This window comes from Triturus cristatus, chromosome 10 (assembly GCF_964204655.1).
Source record: "Triturus cristatus chromosome 10, aTriCri1.1, whole genome shotgun sequence".
Classification (NCBI taxonomy): domain Eukaryota; kingdom Metazoa; phylum Chordata; class Amphibia; order Caudata; family Salamandridae; genus Triturus; species Triturus cristatus.
The window spans coordinates 1,192,644,927-1,192,666,164 of NC_140593.1; the positions used below are offsets into that span (position 1 = coordinate 1,192,644,927).

The 21,238-nt window shown below is 53.9% G+C and overlaps 1 protein-coding gene across 2 annotated transcripts in view; it reads left to right on the plus strand.

Moving 5' to 3' along the window:
• Positions 1-20,944, plus strand: part of LOC146797016 (chemokine-like protein TAFA-1) — a 276,881-nt gene extending 255,937 nt beyond the window's left edge. Inside the window, exons 4-5 of one of the 2 annotated variants that reach the window (XM_085630291.1) lie at positions 8,674-8,798; positions 18,994-20,944. In XM_085630291.1, coding sequence (XP_085486417.1) covers positions 8,674-8,798; positions 18,994-19,011 — 143 coding nt within the window. In that variant the 3' untranslated portion in view covers positions 19,012-20,944. The remainder of the gene's footprint in view (positions 1-8,673; positions 8,799-18,993) is intronic. The other variant, XM_085630293.1, reaches the window with a different exon arrangement.
• Positions 20,945-21,238: the final 294 nt, after the last annotated feature.

Below are 21,238 nucleotides of genomic sequence, written 5' to 3' on the forward strand. Positions count from 1 at the left end.
GTTGACGGTGACCTCTCTCTTTGCAGCTGCTCTGTTGATGGTGACCTCTCTCTTTGCTGCTGCTCTGTTGACGGTGACCTGTTTCTGTGCTGCTGCTCTGTTGACGGTGACGTGTCTCTTTGCTGCAGCTCTGTTGACGGCGACCTGTCTCTTTTATGCTGCTCTGTTGACGGTGACCTCTCTCTTTGCTGCTGCTCTGTTGAGGTGACCTGTCTCTTTGATGCTGCTCTGTTGACGGTGACGTGTCTCTTTGATGCTGCTCTGTTGACGGTGACCTGTCTCTTTGATGCTGCTCTGTTGACGGGGACCTGTCTCTTTTCTGCTGCTCTGTTGATGGTGACCTGTCTCTTTGATGCTGCTCTGTTGACGGTGCCCTCTCTCTTTGATGCTGCTCTGTTGACGGGGACCTGTCTCTTTGCTGCTGCTCTGTTGACGGTGACCTGTCTCTTTGATGCTGCTCTGTTGACGGTGACCTCTCTCTTTGCTGCTGCTCTGTTGACGGTGACCTGTCTCTTTGATGCTGCTCTGTTGACGGGGACCTGTCTCTTTTCTGCTGCTCTGTTGATGGTGACCTGTCTCTTTGATGCTGCTCTGTTGACGGTGCCCTCTCTCTTTGATGCTGCTCTGTTAACGGGGACCTGTCTCTTTGCTGCTGCTCTGTTGACGGTGACCTGTCTCTTTGCTGCTGCTCTGTTGACGGTGACCTCTCTCTTTGCTGCTGCTCTGTTGACGGTGACCTGTCTCTTTGATGCTGCTCTGTTGACGGTGACCTGTCTCTTTGCTGCTGCTCTGTTGACGGTGACCTGTCTCATTGCTGCTCCTCTGTTGACGGTGACCTGTCTCTTTGCTGCTGCTCTGTTGACGGTGACCTGTCTCATTGCTGCTCCTCTGTTGATGGTGACCTCTCTCTTTGATGCTGCTCTGTTGACGGCGACCTGTCTCTTTTATGCTGCTCTGTTGACGGTGACCTGTCTCTTTGATGCTGCTCTGTTGACGGTGACCTCTCTCTTTGCAGCTGCTCTGTTGATGGTGACCTCTCTCTTTGCTGCTGCTCTGTTGACGGTGACCGGTTTCTGTGCTGCTGCTCTGTTGACGGTGACGTGTCTCTTTGCTGCAGCTCTGTTGACGGCGACCTGTCTCTTTTATGCTGCTCTGTTGACGGTGACCTCTCTCTTTGCTGCTGCTCTGTTGAGGTGACCTGTCTCTTTGATGCTGCTCTGTTGACGGTGACGTGTCTCTTTGATGCTGCTCTGTTGACGGTGACCTGTCTCTTTGATGCTGCTCTGTTGACGGGGACCTGTCTCTTTTCTGCTGCTCTGTTGATGGTGACCTGTCTCTTTGATGCTGCTCTGTTGACAGTGCCCTCTCTCTTTGATGCTGCTCTGTTGACGGGGACCTGTCTCTTTGCTGCTGCTCTGTTGACAGTGACCTGTCTCTTTGATGCTGCTCTGTTGACGGTGACCTCTCTCTTTGCTGCTGCTCTGTTGACGGTGACCTGTCTCTTTGATGCTGCTCTGTTGACGGGGACCTGTCTCTTTTCTGCTGCTCTGTTGATGGTGACCTGTCTCTTTGATGCTGCTCTGTTGACGGTGCCCTCTCTCTTTGATGCTGCTCTGTTAACGGGGACCTGTCTCTTTGCTGCTGCTCTGTTGACGGTGACCTGTCTCTTTGCTGCTGCTCTGTTGACGGTGACCTCTCTCTTTGCTGCTGCTCTGTTGACGGTGACGTGTCTCTTTGATGCTGCTCTGTTGACGGTGACCTGTCTCTTTGATGCTGCTCTGTTGAAGGTGACCTGTCTCTTTGATGCTGCTCTGTTGACGGGAACCTGTCTCTTTTCTGCTGCTCTGTTGATGGTGACCTGTCTCTTTGATGCTGCTCTGTTGACGGTGCCCTCTCTCTTTGCTGCTGCTCTGTTGACGGTGACCTGTCTCTTTGATGCTGCTCTGTTGACGGTGACGTGTCTCTTTGATGCTGCTCTGTTGACGGTGACCTGTCTCTTTGATGCTGCTCTGTTGAAGGTGACCTGTCTCTTTGATGCTGCTCTGTTGACGGGAACCTGTCTCTTTTCTGCTGCTCTGTTGATGGTGACCTGTCTCTTGATGCTGCTCTGTTGACGGTGCCCTCTCTCTTTGATGCTGCTCTGTTGACGGGGACCTGTCTCTTTGCTGCTGTGTCCCACAGGGTTGTTGAGCCTGGTTATGGAAAGGCCTGGATGGGCACAGACCACTCTATGTGCCCTGTGGATCCATGGATCATAGCTGCGCTACTCCTGGCCCTACACTCTGGGACATGCTCAGTTTCATCCTTACCCCGTGTGAAGTAGTCTGAGAGACTGATCTTGCATCTCCCCTATTGAATTGTAACACATTCGAATTCATATAGGGCCTCTTACACCTGCTGGGGCCCTCACGTCTGGAGTGAAATGAAGTAGAGCGAGAGATAGCTGTGCACATGCCTACCATCTTAGACCTACTACCCCTCCAGAAGAATCGTGGTCAAGTCCCTAATACTCTCTCATCTTGATTATGGAAATTCCCTGTCCCTAGGCTCCCCTAAACACGTAACCAAAAGACTCTATGCCTTTCAAAACGCTGCAGCACAGACGCTCCTCAAGGTCCAAAAACGTACCTGTGCTAAGAATGCCTTGGCCTTCCTCCATTGGCTCCCTGTTGAGCAGCCAGTAAGTTTCAATGCACTATGCCTAGGAGATTTCACTCTAAAGGGCCCTCTCTGACAATGGCCTTGGTGATACCAAACACCCCTAGCAGGGCTCTGAGATCTTCCAATGCCCGACTCCTGAAGAACAAGTGAGACATAACACTACACATACTCCCACCACACCACATGTGTACCCTACAACCAAGTATCACATGGCTGTCAAGAACACTAACAATGGGAAAACAACACACAAAACAGCCAAGAGAACAAGTGAGACATAACACTACACATACTCCCACCACACCACATGTGTACCCTACAACCAAATATCACATGGCTGTCAAGAACACTAACAATGGGAAAACAACACACAAAACAGCTAAGAGAACATGCGGGACATACATAACCCTAGACATACACCCAGCACACCACATGTGTACCCTATAACCAAGTATCACATGACTCTTGAGAACTCTAACAATGAAAAAACAACACACACAACAGCCAAGAGAACAAGTGAGACATAACACTACACATACTCCCAACACACCACATGTGTACCCTATAACCAAGTATCACATGACTCTTAAGAACTCTAACAATGAACAGCCAACACACACAACAGCACAGAGTACATGAGGGACATAACACCACACATACTCCCAACACACCACATGTGTACCCTATACATGATACTGCACTAAGGACAAGTACACTGCTCTGAGGCCAGGGGTATTCCCTTATCAACCATCCGGCTACGAGAGACCAGAGTACCAAGTTGTATCGCCGAGGTTCGATCTGTTAGATAGCTCCTAAGCCAGTCTAGGGAGTTTCCCTGACTCTCATCTCCCACAGTTGGTGCTCAAACATCCTGTGGGAGATGGTGTCAAAAGCAGCCGAAAGATCTAGTAGGACAAGCATGGCTGACTGCCTGTTGACATGGGCAAGTCTTATGTTGTCGACTACCTCTATGAGCGCTGTTTCAATGTTGTGGGCCTCCCTGAACCCTGATCGAGAAGGGTCCAGCAATTTGTGACTTTCTATAAATGTTGTGAGTTGCTTATTAACCAAGGACTCAAGTACCTTTCCAAAGTAGGGGCGAAGAGAGATAGGGCCATAGTTGTTAGATTCTTTAGGGTCTGCAGAAGGCTTTTTCAAGACAGGTTTGACCCTGGCTCCTTTCCATTATATAGGGACAGTTGCGTGATTTAGGGATAAGTGATGAGACACTTGAGGCTTACTGGGGCAATGTTGGCAGAATGTGGGGTAAAATTGGGTCGGCCGGAGAACCTGATTTGACCTTAGAAAGGGCAATACTAACATTAACATCATCTTGAGTGAGTTTGGTAAACTCTTCTAGGAGATTTAAGGTAGGTGTCCATTTGCCATCGGGTTCATTGTGATGATGTTCGGGAGTCTGATTAGGAAAGAAGTTATGAATAGTGTTGATCTTCTCCTCAAAGAAGGTGGATAGCGTGTCCACCCAGTCTATTGAGGTGGGATTTTCAGACTGGCAGGAGGAAGGGCGGGTGAATTCCCTTAGTGTTTTATAAAGTTCTTTATTTGAGTTAGCGGCCTTATTGATTCTGTTACTTGTGTATATTTTTTGGGCAGATTTGATTTTATCGAGGTAGCATCTATAGATGAGTTTGCACGCCTGTCTGTCCTCAGTGCTTTTGGAGTTCCTCCATTTGCGTTTGGCTTTTCTACTGGCTAGTTTATCGGATATCAGGGTTTCAGAAAACCAAGGTGACACTTTGGGCTTGAGTGTGACCCTTGCCAGGGGTATCGCGATGTCGAAGGCCTGAGTGATTGCCTTCTCAAAGGCATCCCCTGCATAGTTTATATTATCAGTGATTGTGAGGGGCGGGGTGCTGAAGTGGGGTGAAAAAGTAGCTAGACTGGCTTTCTTCCAAGGCCTGCTCCATTTCTTTTCACTAATGAGGTTGCTGTGAGTAGAGACAAATTGTAAAGAAAATTTTAATAAATGGTGGTCTGACCAGAGCACAGGGATAGGAGGCTCCACTTTAATATTAGATGTATTAGTGAACAGGAGGTCAAGAGTATGGATATCTTGGAAGAGGAATAGGGTGAGTCATAGAGTAGTGGTTTGGGGACAGTTGTAAAGTAGAGGCTGAGCCCTTTCGCTCATGTCATCTACTCATAGCTGACTCTGCCCTTTTACTCCACATCTCATACTCACATCTTACTCTGCCCTTTTACTCCACATCTCATACTCACATCTTACTCTGCCCTTTTACTCCACATCTCATACTCACATCTTACTCTGCCATTTTACACCACATCTCACCCTCACCTCTTACTCGGCCCTTTTACTCCACATCACATACTCACATCTTACTCTGACATTTTACTCCACATCACATAGTCACTGATTATTCGGCCCTTATACTCTACATCACATACTCATAACTTACTCTGCCCTTTTTACTCCACATCTCATACATCTTACTCGGCCCTTTACTCCACATCGCATACATCTTACTCGGCCCTTTTACTCCACATCTCATACTCACATCTTACTCTGCCCTCTTACTCCACATCACATACTCACATCTTACTCGGCCCTTTTACTCCAGATCACATACTCACATCTTACTCGGCCCTTTTACTCCAGATCACATACTCACATCTTACTCTGCCATTTTACTCCATGTGATATACTCATAGCTTACTCAGCCCTTTTACTCCAAATCACATACTCACATCTTACTCTGCCCTTTTACTCCACATCTCATACTCACATCATACTCTGCCCTTTTACTCCACATCACATACTCACATCTTACTCGGTCGTCCCTTTTACTCCATGTCATATACCAATAGCACAGTAAATACAATGTAACCATCTAAATACCAGTAACGCATTATCACAAGGTGATCAGAAACTGTTCGGTAGTGGAAACCTTGGAACCCTAAGGAACTCTGAACTGCAGATAGTCATTAGGGTGACCGACCGTCTGTAAATTTCACGGACCATCCGTAATTTGGACCTCACGTCCGTTGTCCGTGAGGATCCCTTTTACAGGCGCCTTTTGTCCGTAATTTTGTGCCTTGCAGAGAGCAGAGCTTTTCCCCTAGGAGAGGCCTCAGCTCCCTGATGGGGCCGCCCCACCCCGCACTCATCCTCGGAGCACAAGAGCAGCCCCACCCGCCCAATTTCATTCGGTCTGCGGCTGATGATTGTCACATACAGAATGACAATGGGCCAGTTTGGGCTGTTACAGCATGTAGTGGGCCTCCTCCTGCCACGGTCTAGGGCAGGGCATTCTGTTAGGGTTAGATGGAAGAAATGTACAAAACAAATGCACAAAAACGCCCATGCTGCCATGCGCAAGTTCATGAAAAGAAAGTGGCGAAAGAAGTTAAAAAGCAGCGGTTACAGTTCTTACACAGTCTCATTTCAGAGCTGAAGCATATTTAAAATTATATACAACAAAGCCATAGCGGCTGCTTTTTTATTTATTTTATGCAACTAACATCCATTGACAAAGCCAATAGTCATGGCTTGTTGTAGGTCTAATGTTACTGGATGTAATGATAGAAACAGCAAAATACGAGTAGGGTGGCACATTATGCTCAGCACATATTTTTAGCTAAGGTGTTTTAAGCCACGCCCTTAATTACATCAGACACACCGCTTGGAGAGACCCCCAGTATTTTCATCTCACTTAAAGCCCTGGAAACAACACCATGTCACAGTCACCTTATGTCCTGGCACTGTGCATCATGCATGACTCATGACTTCCAAGATTGTAGATTGCCTATCTGCAGGGGCATAGTGAACCCTCCCCCACCCCACCCCTTGCTGTAGGAACTACAGCGAGGGGGAAGTTCTTTAGGGGCCTCTTCTGTGTGCAACTCGTTAGACAAAGGCTCAGCTCATAATTAATGTAAAAGGGTGGATGGATCAGTAAAAGGATGGATGGATGAGTGAAAGGGTGGATGATGGGCGAGTAAATGGGTGGATGGATGAGAGAAATGATGGATGGATTGATGAATTGAGGGAAAGGGTGAATGGATGGATGGATGAGTGAATGGGTGGATGTAAGGATGGACGGGTGAGTGAAAGGGAGGGCAGATGGACAAAAGGATGGATAGATGAGTGAAAGGGTGCATGGATGAGTGAAAGGATGGATGAGTGATAGGGTCAATGGATGGATTCATGAGTGGATGAGTAAATGGTTGTGTGGGTGGTTGAAGGGTGGATAGAAGGATAGGTGGCTAAGTGAAAGGGGAATGGAGAGAGAAAGGGAGGATGGATGGGTGAGTGAAAGCATTAATGAATGATTGGCAGAATGGATGGGTGAATGGGTGCATGGATGAGTGAAAAGAAGAATGTAAAGATGGATGAGTGAAATAATGCATACATGAGTGAAAGGGAGGATGGAGAGCTGAAAGAAAGGATGGATGGATGGATGAGTGAAAGGTTGAATGGGTGGACAGATGAGTGACTGGGTGGATGGATGAGTAAGTGAAAGGATGGCTGGATGGGTGAAAGGGTAAATGGTTGGATGGATGAGTGAATGGATGGATGGGTGGAAGAGTGGATGGATGAGTGAGCTAAAGGGAGGGAAGATGGACACAAGGATGGCTAGATGAGTGAAAGGGTGGATGGATGAGAGAAAGGATGGAGGAAGGACTAGAAGAGACAGCTCCCTGAGGCTAACACATGTATGGCGCAGCACGGCATCTTTACAGCCCAAGAGACAGTCCCTGCACCTTTAAACCTACAACCAGAGCAGAGTGTCGTCTCTTGCACAGAAGGTCCTGGTCCCTGGCACTCCGAACTATACCCTGGGTGGACTGTATTCAGTGGGTTCACCACATATGCCGACTCCATTCACATTTGAACAGCACAGCGGCATCCCTCGCACACACACCGAGGCCTCCTCCCTAGGAGCTCAGTCTGGGGCTGGTCTGGTGACCCAGGGTTGCTGCACACATGCATCATGTCACCTCTGCCCCCACTGAGTGATAAACAGCACAGTGACACCTCTTGCACGCACCTCCCCCCCCCTCCCTCTGAGCTCGGCCTGGGGTTGCACACGTGCATCACGTCTCTCCTTCAGCCACTGAGTGATGGACAGCACAGTGACAACTCTTGCACACACGCCCAGGCCTCCCCCTCTGAGCTCAGTCTGGAGCTGCACTGATGAGCCGAGGTTGTTGCACACATGCAGTCTGTCACCGCTACACCCACCGAGTGATGAGCAGCACAGTGACAACAGAGCCTTGCACACGCCGACAGTATACATTATGTATCATTGACAATAATAAAAACACTCTTGTTCCTCCATTGAAGCAGTCACTTCCCTTTAATCTTGAGATCCTTAGCCAACATGTGTTTCGTCGCGCTTAATTGTTGTTGTGTGCAGCGACTTCTTCAGGGCTCTAATCTCTCTGTATGGATCCTCAGTTCCGGTTGTATTTCCGACCCGGAATGGGTTCTGGTACTCCAGTGGTATTTGCACAGTATAAGGCAACAGTGATTACTGTGTCCAAGATTTAGTGTATTCCAGAATTCTTTTCCTAAGGGTGGATCTTGGGTGTATAAGTCATAAATCCATCACGAAGAATGACGACGTGGCAAAACCACTCTTTGGGGGCTAAGTGAGTCCCTCTTGCCAAAAACCAAGTCTTTGCTGCCGTGAACGCAAACCCTCTGTTCAGTAGCGGGGCTGCCGCCGGCGTGTCCACAGAAAGACTCACTTAGCCCCCAATTGTCGGCGTGTGCAAGGGACTGTTGTTTTGGTTTATCAGTGGTTATCCACACATTGGGGAGGAGGGTGGCTCTTCCCACCCTTATGCACCACAATCATAATTGTACACTAGTATATACTAACTGCGTATTTCCCCCGGGCGCCATTACCCTACACAATCCACCGACCAAGAAGTCCCGCAGCACGGGGACATCCCTTGCACCCAGGGACCTGGGGTCGGCCGGGCCTCGTGCATTAGTAACCGCTGCCGACCTCTGCTCTCTCTCCACAGCCTCCATCGTGACCGGGAAGTGGTGGTGTGAGATGGAGCCGTGTCTAGAAGGGGAGGAGTGCAAAACCCTGCCGGACAACTCGGGCTGGATGTGTTTTCAGGGCAACCGGGTGAAAACCACCAAGGTAAGGAGGGCGCCTTGGAAGCGTTTCGTGGGGTTCGGGTGCATGCTTGGCTGCTGAGAGAGGGCCCTGCCCCCTTCAGAGAGTTCCGTCAGCGCCCCCCCCTCCACACCAGTCACTGGCTATTCCAGGACACGAACGCCAGTGTGCCTCAATCCTGACCCCCCCCTACTTCACCCCCCAGACACCAGCTATTCCAGGACAGGCACGGACCCAAAACCACAGCTCTGCCAGTGCACCCCAATCCTGACTCCCCTCGCCACCCTCCACCAGACACCGCCTAATCCATGCTGGGACCCAAAACACAGCTCTGCCAGTGCACCCCAATCCTGTCCTGCAGCAGCTCCTGCTATGCAGTGTCATCCATATGCAGCTCTGCCAGTGCACCCCAATCCTGTCCTACAGGAGTCCCCGCCACGCAGTGTCATCCACACGCAGCTCCACCAGTGCACCCCAATCCTGTCCTGCAGCAGCTCCTGCTGTGCAGTGTCATCCACACGCAGCTCCACCAGTGCATCTCAGTCCTGTCTTGCAGCACCTCCCGCTATGCTGTGTCATCCGCACGCAGCTCCGCCAGTGCACCCCAATCCTGTCCTGCATCAGCTCCCGCTATGCAGTGTCATCCGCACGCAGCTCCGCCAGTGCTCCCCAGTCCTGTCCTGCAGCAGCTCCCGCTATGCAGTGTCATCTACATGCAGCTCCGCCAGTGCTCCCCAATCCTGTCCTGCATCAGCTCCTGCTATGCAGTGTCATCCGCACGCAGCTCCGCCAGTGCACCCCAATCCTGTCCTGCAGCAGCTTCCGCTATGCAGTCATCCGCATGCAGCTCCGCCAGTGCACCCCAATCCTGTCCTGCATCAGCTCCCGCTATGCAGGGTCATCCACACGCAGCTCCGCCAGTGCTCCCCAGTCCTGTCCCGCAGCAGCTCCCGCTATGCAGTGTCATCTACATGCAGCTCCGCCAGTGCACCCCAATCGTGTCCTGCAGCAGCTCGTGCTATGCAGTGTCATCTGCATGCAGCTCCACCAGTGCACCCCAACCCTGTCTTGAACCAGCTGCTGCTGTGCAGTGTCATACACATGCAGCTCAGCCAGTGCACCTCAATCCTGTCCTGCATCAGCTCCCGCTATGCAGTGTCATCAACACGCAGCTCCGCCAGTGCTCCCCAATCCTGTCCTGCATCAGCTCCTGCTATGCAGTGTCATCCGCACGCAGCTCTGCCAGTGCACCCCAATCCTGTCCTGCATCAGCTCCTGCTATGCAGTGTCAGCCACACGCAGCTCCGCCAGTGCTCCCCAATCCTGTCCAGCATCAGCTCCTGCTATGCAGTGTCATCCGCACGCTGCTCTGCCAGTGCACCCCAATCCTGTCCTGCATCAGCTCCTGCTATGCAGTGTCATCCACACGCAGCTCCGCCAGTGCACCCCAATCCTGTCGTGCATCAGCTCCTGCTATGCAGTATCATCCTCATGCAGCTCTGCCAGTGCACCCCAATCCTGTCCTGCAGGAGTCCCCGCCACGCAGTGTCGTACACAGACAGCTCCGCCAGTGCTCCCCAATCCTGTCCTGCATCAGCTCCTGCTATGCAGTGTCATCCGCACACAGCTCTGCCAGTGCACCCCAATCCTGTCCTGCATCAGCTCCTGCTATGCAGTGTCAGCCACGCGCAGCTCCGCCAGTGCTCCCAAATCCTGTCCTGCATCAGCTCCTGCTATGCAGTGTCATCCGCACGCAGCTCTGCCAGTGCACCCCAATCCTGTCTTGCATCAGCTCCTGCTATGCAGTGTCATCCACACGCAGCTCCGCCAGTGCACCCCAATCCTGTCCTGCATCAGCTCCTGCTATGCAGTGTCATCCGCACGCAGCTCTGCCAGTGCACCCCAATCCTGTCCTGCTGCAGCTCCCACTATGCAGTATAATCCTCATGCAGCTCTGCCAGTGCACCCTATCCTGTCCTGCATGAGTCCCTGCCACGCAGTGTCGTACACACACAGCTCCGCCAGTGCACCCCAATCCTGTCCTGCATCAGCTCCTGCTATGCAGTGTCATCCGCACACAGCTCTGCCAGTGCAACCCAATCCTGTCCTGCTGCAGCTCCCGCTATGCAGTATCATCCACATGCAGCTCTGCCAGTGCACCCCAATCCTGTCCTGCAGGAGTCCCCGCCACGCAGTGTCGTACACACGCAGCTCTGCCAGTGCACCCCAATCCTGTCCTGCTGCAGCTCCCACTATGCAGTGTCATACACACGCAGCTCCGCCAGTGCACCCCAATGCTGTCCTGAACCAGCTCCTGCTGTGCAGTGTCATCCACACGCAGCTCACCCAGTGCACCCCAATCCTGTCCTGCATCAGCTCCTGCTATGCAGTGTCATCCGCACGCAGCTCTGCCAGTGCTCCCCAATCCTGTCCTGCATCAGCTCCTGCTGTGCACTGTCATCCACACGCAGCTGCGCCAGTGCTCCCCAATTCTGTCCTGCATCAGCTCCTGCTATGCAGTGTCATCCACACGCAGCTCAGCCAGTGCACCCCAATGCTGTCCTGAACCAGCTCCTGCTGTGCATTGTCATCCGCACGCAGTTCTGCCAGTGCTCCCCAATCCTGTCCTGCAGCAGCTCGTGCTATGCAGTGTCATCCACACGCAGCTCCGCCAGTGCACCCCAATCCTGTCCTGCATCAGCTCCTGCTATGCAGTGTCAGCCACACGGAGCTCCGCCAGTGCTCCCCAATCCTGTCCTGCATCAGCTCCTGCTATGCAGTGTCATCCGCATGCAGCTCTGCCAGTGCACCCCAATCCTGTCCTGCATCAGCTCCTGCTATGCAGTGTCATCCACACGCAGCTCCGCCAGTGCACCCCAATCCTGTCCTGCATCAGCTCCTGCTATGCAGTGTCATCCGCACGCAGCTCTGCCAGTGCACCCCAATCCTGTCCTGCTGCAGCTCCCGCTATGCAGTATCATCCTCATGCAGCTCTGCCAGTGCACCCCAATCCTGTCCTGCAGGAGTCCCCGCCACGCAGTGTCCTACACACGCAGCTCCGCCAGTGCTCCCCAATCCTGTCCTGCATCAGCTCCTGCTATGCAGTCATCCACACGCAGCTCTGCCAGTGAACCCCAATCCTGTCCTGCATCAGCTCCTGCTATGCAGTGTCAGCCACACGCAGCTCCGCCAGTGCTCCCCAATCCTGTCCTGCATCAGCTCCTGCTATGCAGTCTCATCCGCACGCAGCTCTGCCAGTGCACCCCAATCCTGTCCTGCATCAGCTCCTACTATGCAGTGTCATCCACAAGCAGCTCCGCCAGTGCATCCCAATCCTGTCCTGCATCAGCTCCTGCTATGCAGTGTCATCCGCACGCAGCTCTGCCAGTGCACCCCAATCCTGTCCTGCTGCAGCTCCCGCTATGCAGTATCATCCTCATGCAGCTCTGCCAGTGCACCCCAATCCTGTCCTGCAGGAGTCCCCGCCACGCAGTGTCGTACACACGCCGCTCCGCCAGTGCACCTCAATCCTGTCCTGCATCAGCTCCTGCTATGCAGTGTCATCCGCACACAGCTCTGCCAGTGCACCCCAATCCTGTCCTGCTGCAGCTCCCGCTATGCAGTATCATCCACAATCAGCTCTGCCAGTGCACCCCAATCCTGTCCTGCAGGAGTCCCCGCCACGCAGTGTCGTACACACGCAGCTCTGCCAGTGCACCCCAATCCTGTCCTGCTGCAGCTCCCGCTATGCAGTGTCATACACACGCAGCTCCGCCAGTGCACCCCAATGCTGTCCTGAACCAGCTCCTGGTGTGCAGTGTCATCCACACGCAGCTCAGCCAGTGCACCCCAATCCTGTCCTGCATCAGCTCCTGCTATGCAGTGTCATCCGCACGCAGCTCCGCCAGTGCTCCCCAAACCTGTCCTGCATCAGCTCCTGCTATGCAGTGTCATCCACACGCAGCTCAGCCAGTGCACCCCAATGCTGTCCTGAACCAGCTCCTGCTGTGCATTGTCATCCGCACGCAGCTCCGCCAGTGCTCCCCAATCCTGTCCTGCAGCAGCTGGTGCTCTGCAGTGTCATCCGCACGCAGCTCTGCCAGTGCTCCCCAATCCTGTCCTGCATCAGCTCCTGTTGTGCAGTGTCATCCACACGCAGTTCCGCCAGTGCTCCCCAATCCTGTCCTGCATCAGCTCCTGCTATGCAGTGTCATCCACACGCAGCTCAGCCAGTGCACCCCAATGCTGTCCTGAACCAGCTCCTGCTGTGCATTGTCATCCGCACGCAGCTCCGCCACTGCTCCCCAATCCTGTCCTGCAGCAGCTCGTGCTATGCAGTGTCATCCGCACGCAGCTCCGCCAGTGCACCCCAATCCTGTCCTGCAGCAGCTCCCGCTATGCAGTATCATCCACATGCAGCTCTGCCAGTGCACCCCAATCCTGTCCTGCAGGAGTCCCCGCCACGCGTGTCGTACACACGCAGCTCTGCCCGTGCACCCCAATCCTGTCCTGCTGCAGCTCCCGCTATGCAGTGTCATACACACGCAGCTCCGCCAGTGCACCCCAATTCTGTCCTGAACCAGCTCCTGCTGTGCAGTGTCATCCACACGTAGCTCTGCCAGTGCACCCCAATCCTGTCCTGCATCAGCTCCTGCTATGCAGTCATCCGCACGCAGCTCCGCCAGTGCACCCCAATCCTGTCCTGCATCTGCTCCTGCTATGCAGTGTCATCCGCACGCAGCTCTGCGAGTGCACCCCAATCCTGTCCTGCTGCAGCTCCCGCTATGCAGTATCATCCGCACGCAGCTCTGCCAGTGCACCCCAATGTTGTCCTGAACCAGCTCCTGCTGTGCATTGTCATCCGTACGCAGCTCCGCCAGTGCTCCCCAATCCTGTCCTGCAGCAGCTCGTGCTATGCAGTGTCATCCACGCGCAGCTCTGCCAGTGCTCCCCAATCCTGTCCTGCATCAGCTCCTGCTGTGCAGTGTCATCCACAAGCAGCTCCGCCAGTGCTCCCCAATCCTGTCCTGCATCAGCTCCTGCTATGCAGTGTCATCCACACACAGCTCAGCCAGTGCACCCCAATGCTGTCCTGAACCAGCTCCTGCTGTGCATTGTCATCCGCACGCAGCTCCGCCAGTGCTCCCCAATCCTATCCTGCAGCAGCTCGTGCTATGCAGTGTCATCCGCACGCAGCTCCGCCAGTGCACCCCAATCCTGTCCTGCAGCAGCTCCCGCTATGCAGTGTCATACACATGCAGCTCCGCCAGTGCACCCCAATGCTGTCCTGAACCAGCTCCTGCTATGCAGTGCATCCGCACGCAGCTCCGCCAGTGCTCCCCTATCCTGTCCTGCATCAGCTCCTGCTATGCAGTGTCATCCACACGCAGCTCAGCCAGTGCACCCCAATGCTGTCCTGCATCAGCTCCTGCTATGCAGTGTCATCCGCACGCAGCTCTGCCAGTGCACCCCAATCCTGTCCTGCATCAGCTCCTGCTATGCAGTGTCATCCACACACAGCTCTGCCAGTGCACCCCAATCCTGTCCTGCATCAGCTCCTGCTATGCAGTGTCATCCACACACAGCTCTGCCAGTGCTCCCCAATCCTGTCCTGCATCAGCTCCTGCTATGCAGTGTCATCCACAAGCAGCTCCGCCAGTGCATCCCAATCCTGTCCTGCATCAGCTCCTGCTATGCAGTGTCATCCACACGCAGCTCCGCCAGTGCATCCCAATCCTGTCCTGCATCAGCTCCTGCTATGCAGTGTCATCCACACACAGCTCTGCCAGTGCACCCCAATCCTGTCCTGCATCAGCTCCTGCTATGCTGTGTCATCCACACACAGCTCTGCCAGTGCTCCCCAAACCTGTCCTGCATCAGCTCCTGCTATGCAGTGTCATCCAAAAGCAGCTCCGCCAGTGCATCCCAATCCTGTCCTGCATCAGCTCCTGCTATGCAGTGTCATCCGCACGCAGCTCCGCCAGTGCACCCCAATCCTGTCCTGCATCAGCTCCTGCTATGCAGTGTCATCCGCACGCAGCTCCGCCAGTGCACCCCAATCCTGTCCTGCATCAGCTCCTGCTATGCAGTGTCATCCGCACACAGCTCTGCCAGTGCACCCCAATCCTGTCCTGCATCAGCTCCTGCTATGCAGTGTCATCCGCACGCAGCTCTGCCAGTGCACCCCAATCCTGTCCTGCATCAGCTCCTGCTATGCAGTGTCATCCGCACGCAGCTCTGCCAGTGCACCCCAATGCTGTCCTGAACCAGCTCCTGCTGTGCAGTGTCATCCGCACGCAGCTCTGCCAGTGCACCCCAATGCTGTCCTGAACCAGCTCCTGCTGTGCAGTGTCATCCACACGCAGCTCTGCCAGTGCACCCCAATCCTGTCCTGCATCAGCTCCCGCTATGCAGTGTCATCCACACGCAGCTCTGCCAGTGCACCCCAATCCTGTCCTGCATCAGCTCCCGCTATGCAGTTTCATCCACACGCAGCTCAGCCAGTGCACCCCAATCCTGTCCTGCATCAGCTCCCGCTATGCAGTGTCATCCGCACGCAGCTCCGCCAGTGCACCCCAATCCTGTCCTGCATCAGCTCCCGCTATGCAGTGTCATCCGCACGCAGCTCCGCCAGTGCACCCCAATGCTGTCCTGAACCAGCTCCTGCTGTGGAGTGTCATCCGCACGCAGCTCTGCCAGTGCACCCCAATGCTGTCCTGAACCAGCTCCTGCTGTGCAGTGTCATCCACACGCAGCTCTGCCAGTGCACCCCAATCCTGTCCTGCATCAGCTCCCGCTATGCAGTGTCATCCACACGCAGCTCTGCCAGTGCACCCCAATCCTGTCCTGCATCAGCTCCCGCTATGCAGTGTCATCCACACGCAGCTCAGCCAGTGCACCCCAATCCTGTCCTGCATCAGCTCCCGCTATGCAGTGTCATCCGCACGCAGCTCCGCCAGTGCACCCCAATCCTGTCCTGCATCAGCTCCCGCTATGCAGTGTGATCCGCACGCAACTCTGCCAGTGCACCCCAATGCTGTCCTGAACCAGCTCCTGCTGTGCAGTGTCATCCGCACGCAGCTCTGCCAGTGCACCCCAATGCTGTCCTGAACCAGCTCCTGCTGTGCAGTGTCATCCACACGCAGCTCTGCCAGTGCACCCCAATCCTGTCCTGCATCAGCTCCCGCTATGCAGTGTCATCCACACGCAGCTCAGCCAGTGCACCCCAATCCTGTCCTGCATCAGCTCCCGCTATGCAGGGTCATCCGCACGCAGCTCTGCCAGTGCACCCCAATCCTGTCCTGCATCAGCTCCCGCTATGCAGTGTCATCCGCACGCAGCTCTGCCAGTGGACCCCAATCCTGTCCTGCATCAGCTCCCGCTGTGCAGTGTCATCCGCACGCAGCTCTGCCAGTGCACCCCAATCCTGTCCTGCATCAGCTCCCGCTATGCAGTGTCATCCGCACGCAGCTCTGCCAGTGGACCCCAATCCTGTCCTGCATCAGCTCCCGCTGTGCAGTGTCATCCGCACGCAGCTCTGCCAGTGCACCCCAATCCTGTCCTGCATCAGCTCCCGCTATGCAGTGTCATCCGCACGCAGCTCTGCCAGTGGACCCCAATCCTGTCCTGCATCAGCTCCCGCTGTGCAGTGTCATCCGCACGCAGCTCCGCCAGTGCTCCCCAATCCTGTCCTGCATCAGCTCCCGCTGTGCAGTGTCATCCGCACGCAGCTCAGCCAGTGCACCCCAATGCTGTCCTGAACCAGCTCCTGCTGTGCAGTGTCATCCACACGCAGCTCTGCCAGTGCACCCCAATGCTGTCCTGAACCAGCTCCTGCTGTGGAGTGTCATCCGCACGCAGCTCTGCCAGTGCACCCCAATGCTGTCCTGAACCAGCTCCTGCTGTGCAGTGTCATCCACACGCAGCTCTGCCAGTGCACCCCAATCCTGTCCTGCATCAGCTCCCGCTATGCAGTGTCATCCACACGCAGCTCTGCCAGTGCACCCCAATCCTGTCCTGCATCAGCTCCCGCTATGCAGTGTCATCCACACGCAGCTCAGCCAGTGCACCCCAATCCTGTCCTGCATCAGCTCCCGCTATGCAGTGTCATCCGCACGCAGCTCCGCCAGTGCACCCCAATCCTGTCCTGCATCAGCTCCCGCTATGCAGTGTGATCCGCACGCAACTCTGCCAGTGCACCCCAATGCTGTCCTGAACCAGCTCCTGCTGTGCAGTGTCATCCGCACGCAGCTCTGCCAGTGCACCCCAATGCTGTCCTGAACCAGCTCCTGCTGTGCAGTGTCATCCACACGCAGCTCTGCCAGTGCACCCCAATCCTGTCCTGCATCAGCTCCCGCTATGCAGTGTCATCCACACGCAGCTCAGCCAGTGCACCCCAATCCTGTCCTGCATCAGCTCCCGCTATGCAGGGTCATCCGCACGCAGCTCTGCCAGTGCACCCCAATCCTGTCCTGCATCAGCTCCCGCTATGCAGTGTCATCCGCACGCAGCTCTGCCAGTGGACCCCAATCCTGTCCTGCATCAGCTCCCGCTGTGCAGTGTCATCCGCACGCAGCTCTGCCAGTGCACCCCAATCCTGTCCTGCATCAGCTCCCGCTATGCAGTGTCATCCGCACGCAGCTCTGCCAGTGGACCCCAATCCTGTCCTGCATCAGCTCCCGCTGTGCAGTGTCATCCGCACGCAGCTCTGCCAGTGCACCCCAATCCTGTCCTGCATCAGCTCCCGCTATGCAGTGTCATCCGCACGCAGCTCTGCCAGTGGACCCCAATCCTGTCCTGCATCAGCTCCCGCTGTGCAGTGTCATCCGCACGCAGCTCCGCCAGTGCTCCCCAATCCTGTCCTGCATCAGCTCCCGCTGTGCAGTGTCATCCGCACGCAGCTCAGCCAGTGCACCCCAATGCTGTCCTGAACCAGCTCCTGCTGTGCAGTGTCATCCACACGCAGCTCTGCCAGTGCACCCCAATCCTGTCCTGCATCAGCTCCCGCTATGCAGTGTCATCCGCACGCAGCTCTGCCAGTGGACCCCAATCCTGTCCTGCATCAGCTCCCGCTGTGCAGTGTCATCCGCACGCAGCTCTCCCAGTGCACCCCAATCCTGTCCTGCATCAGCTCCCGCTATGCAGTGTCATCCGCACGCAGCTCTGCCAGTGGACCCCAATCCTGTCCTGCATCAGCTCCCGCTGTGCAGTGTCATCCGCACGCAGCTCCGCCAGTGCTCCCCAATCCTGTCCTGCATCAGCTCCCGCTGTGCAGTGTCATCCGCACGCAGCTCAGCCAGTGCACCCCAATGCTGTCCTGAACCAGCTCCTGCTGTGCAGTGTCATCCACACGCAGCTCTGCCAGTGCACCCCAATCCTGTCCTGCATCAACTCCCGCTATGCAGTGTCATCCGCACGCAGCTCTGCCAGTGGACCCCAATCCTGTCCTGCATCAGCTCCCGCTATGCAGTGTCATCCGCACGCAGCTCCGCCAGTGCACCCCAATCCTGTCCTGCATCAGCTCCCGCTATGCAGTGTCATCCAACCGCAGCTCCACCAGTGCACCCCAATCCTGTCCTGCATCAGCTCCCGCTATGCAGTGTCATCCGCACGCAGCTCTGCCAGTGGACCCCAATCCTGTCCTGCATCAGCTCCCGCTATGCAGTGTCATCCGCACGCAGCTCAGCCAGTGCACCCCAATCCTGTCCTGCAGCAGCTCCCGCTATGCAGTGTCATCCAACCGCAGCTCCACCAGTGCACCCCAATCCTGTCCGGCATCAGCTCCCGCTATGCAGTGTCATCCGCACGCAGCTCCGCCAGTGCGCTTCAGGCTCGGCTTGTTACTCATCCAGCCTTGCTCCGCCCTCGCCTAAGTTTAGAAGGGAATTCTTGACTGGACTGAAGTACTGTGTGTATGAATGATGCGCTCTGCTCGTGGACTGCTCATGAACAGCATTGCGTCTTTGAAAGGTGCAGTGTATTAGTGAAGACGCAAAGGGCCGTATGTACAGAATTAAGGATTGCGATTTCCTAATTGCGATTATTACCTAATCACAGTTAGGAATTGGCAGTGTACAAAAACATGGAATTTTTAATTAGTGATTCCTCGTGGAAATAACTCATGGTTATGCTTCGGGCACAGTTTGTATGAAAGACCCTCTCCTTGCCTCTGTAAAGTGCTCTAACAAACATTGTTTTCACATTCTTTACCCCTCTGCAGATTCACCCGCGATACTGAGATCTCCACAGACCTCCTCCAGTCGTACTCAGGGAGACATCACTGGCTTTGCACACTCAGAAAGCACTTCTGAACCCCACTTTCCTCTCACCACTGCACATGGACAACAGAGGGCCATGGGGACGTGGACACAGAAGTGCCTTTCAACAAAACCAGCAATCCTGCCTACATAGTGCACTGAAGCCTGTGTGGACCTTCTAGGCTTCTGGTGAGAGGGGCCATCGTTGGAGAGCATGGCCAATACTTTCTCTCTCCTTGAGTGGTAGGAACTCTTCTCCAACCAGCCAGTGACTCCGGCATCTGACAAGACCCGTCTGCGACAGGGGCCTTATGGCAGAAAGGGGTCTGCGGGGTTTGGCTCAAGACAAGGCTTTCTTTGCGCCCGCTCACTTTGCACTGATTGGTCCAAACCGTACCTTGCCACAGATGGGACTTCGAGGACTATCCGTCCGGCTCACTGTTTGAGGGCTCTTTTAACGGGACACTGACAATCCACACAGCTGTCCCTTCCTCTAACGCTCAAGGACTGCTTAAGAAGCCATAGATTTATTCACAAGTGACACACAAGTCAAGAAAGACTCATTCACAAGTGACCCCTTTCCTGTTTTTGTGTTTTTCAACCTCTTTGTAGAGTTGGAGTCTGCTGTATGACAGCATCCACTCACTGTCCCGATCTATCGAAGAAGAATGTAGTGAGCAGACGACACGAGGAGCCATGGTTTCCTTCGTCCCACGTCCACATTCTCCACGTTCATAGTTTAATCAAGACCGGGTCAAGTTCTTAGGAGTTCATAGTTCTGTAAAGTTCCTTTTCTATGTCCAGACAGGTCCAAGGTCTTCCACGTTTTTGTGTAAGTCAATACTTGACCTAGTTCTTTGGCACCTGCGGGTTATGGAATGAGTCAAGTTCTCTAGCGTTCATGGCTGGTCAAGACATGGCCAAGTTCTTTCCCAATTTCGGGTAAGTGATGATTTGGGAAACTCCTCAAAAACACCTGGTTATGTTAAGATATAGAAATGGTCTTCCATATTCATGAATGATTCAAGAATCGTTAAAGATTCCTATAATTCCTCATTATCCTCAAAATTGTGAAAGCGATATTAAGCTCATCATTAAAATAAAGTTCTTGAAAGTTCACAGATCAGTTATAAAATATGAAGTTCCTTCAGGGCCCTTTGGTTAGGGTCACAATTAAGCCAATATGTAGTCCGGATCTTTAAGGTTCATGATGAAGTCACCCTATGATCAGTTTTTTAAGGTTAGCCGTTAAGTCAAGTATTGGTCGTTGTCCATCGACCTCGTGGTTAAGTCACGACACGGACACGTTTTTTAAAGTTCGGGGTTAAGTTAAGACATGCAGTCATTTCCCAACCTCCGACAACGAGCCACAGTGCTTGGTACTTGAAGGTTAATGAAAGGCCAAGATGTGATGGGGGTCTCCTAAAGACTTGATTATGCCAATCGATTACGGGTTCTCGAAAGTTCACAAAGGGTCAAGAAGACACCAGAGGCTTGCTATGGACTGTGACATCTGGCTGAATGACCAGCCTGAGGAGCAGACACCCTGCCAACCCTGCTGGAAACTGTAAAAGATAGATTTATAAGACGTGCTTGAGGACACGGTGGTCTGGTACAGAGTGTCAAGCGAAGAGACATACCACGCTCAACCATCATTGCTTGTTCCACCAGAGAGTCTTTGATCTTTCCCTCTTACTACCACCTTCAGCAAGATGCAGGGTCCTCTTGCTCAGAGCGAAGGCTCCTCCTGGGACTGCAAAAGTGACACAATGCACAACTCATCAGATTGAAGGTGTGGGCGATCACACCAGGCCGGCACTCTGAACCACAGCGCTGGCGCCGTGAAGACACAACCCGTTGTTCTTCGAGCTTTATGTTCTTTTATTTTTCAAATGTTGATAAAATTGGTCCTGAGCTTCTTTGTGGTTCTTTAAAGGAAAAGTGTTCTTGTTGAATTGAGGATAAGTGAGTGTCTTTGTGGGTGTTACCGAGACTGCCGTGTGGCCAGTCGTGGGATGCAATATTGCGTTTCCAAATGAAAAGCCTGGTGTGAGAGTTGTGGTGAAGGATATGGAGTGTTGGGAGCTAAAAACTGAACTAGTAACTTGTTCCGTTGACACACTGTGTGATTGTGGGCAGCTTGGGAGCGCTGCTGTACGATTTCAGACAACGAAGTCCTCACCATTCGGAAGCATATCTGAAAAATGG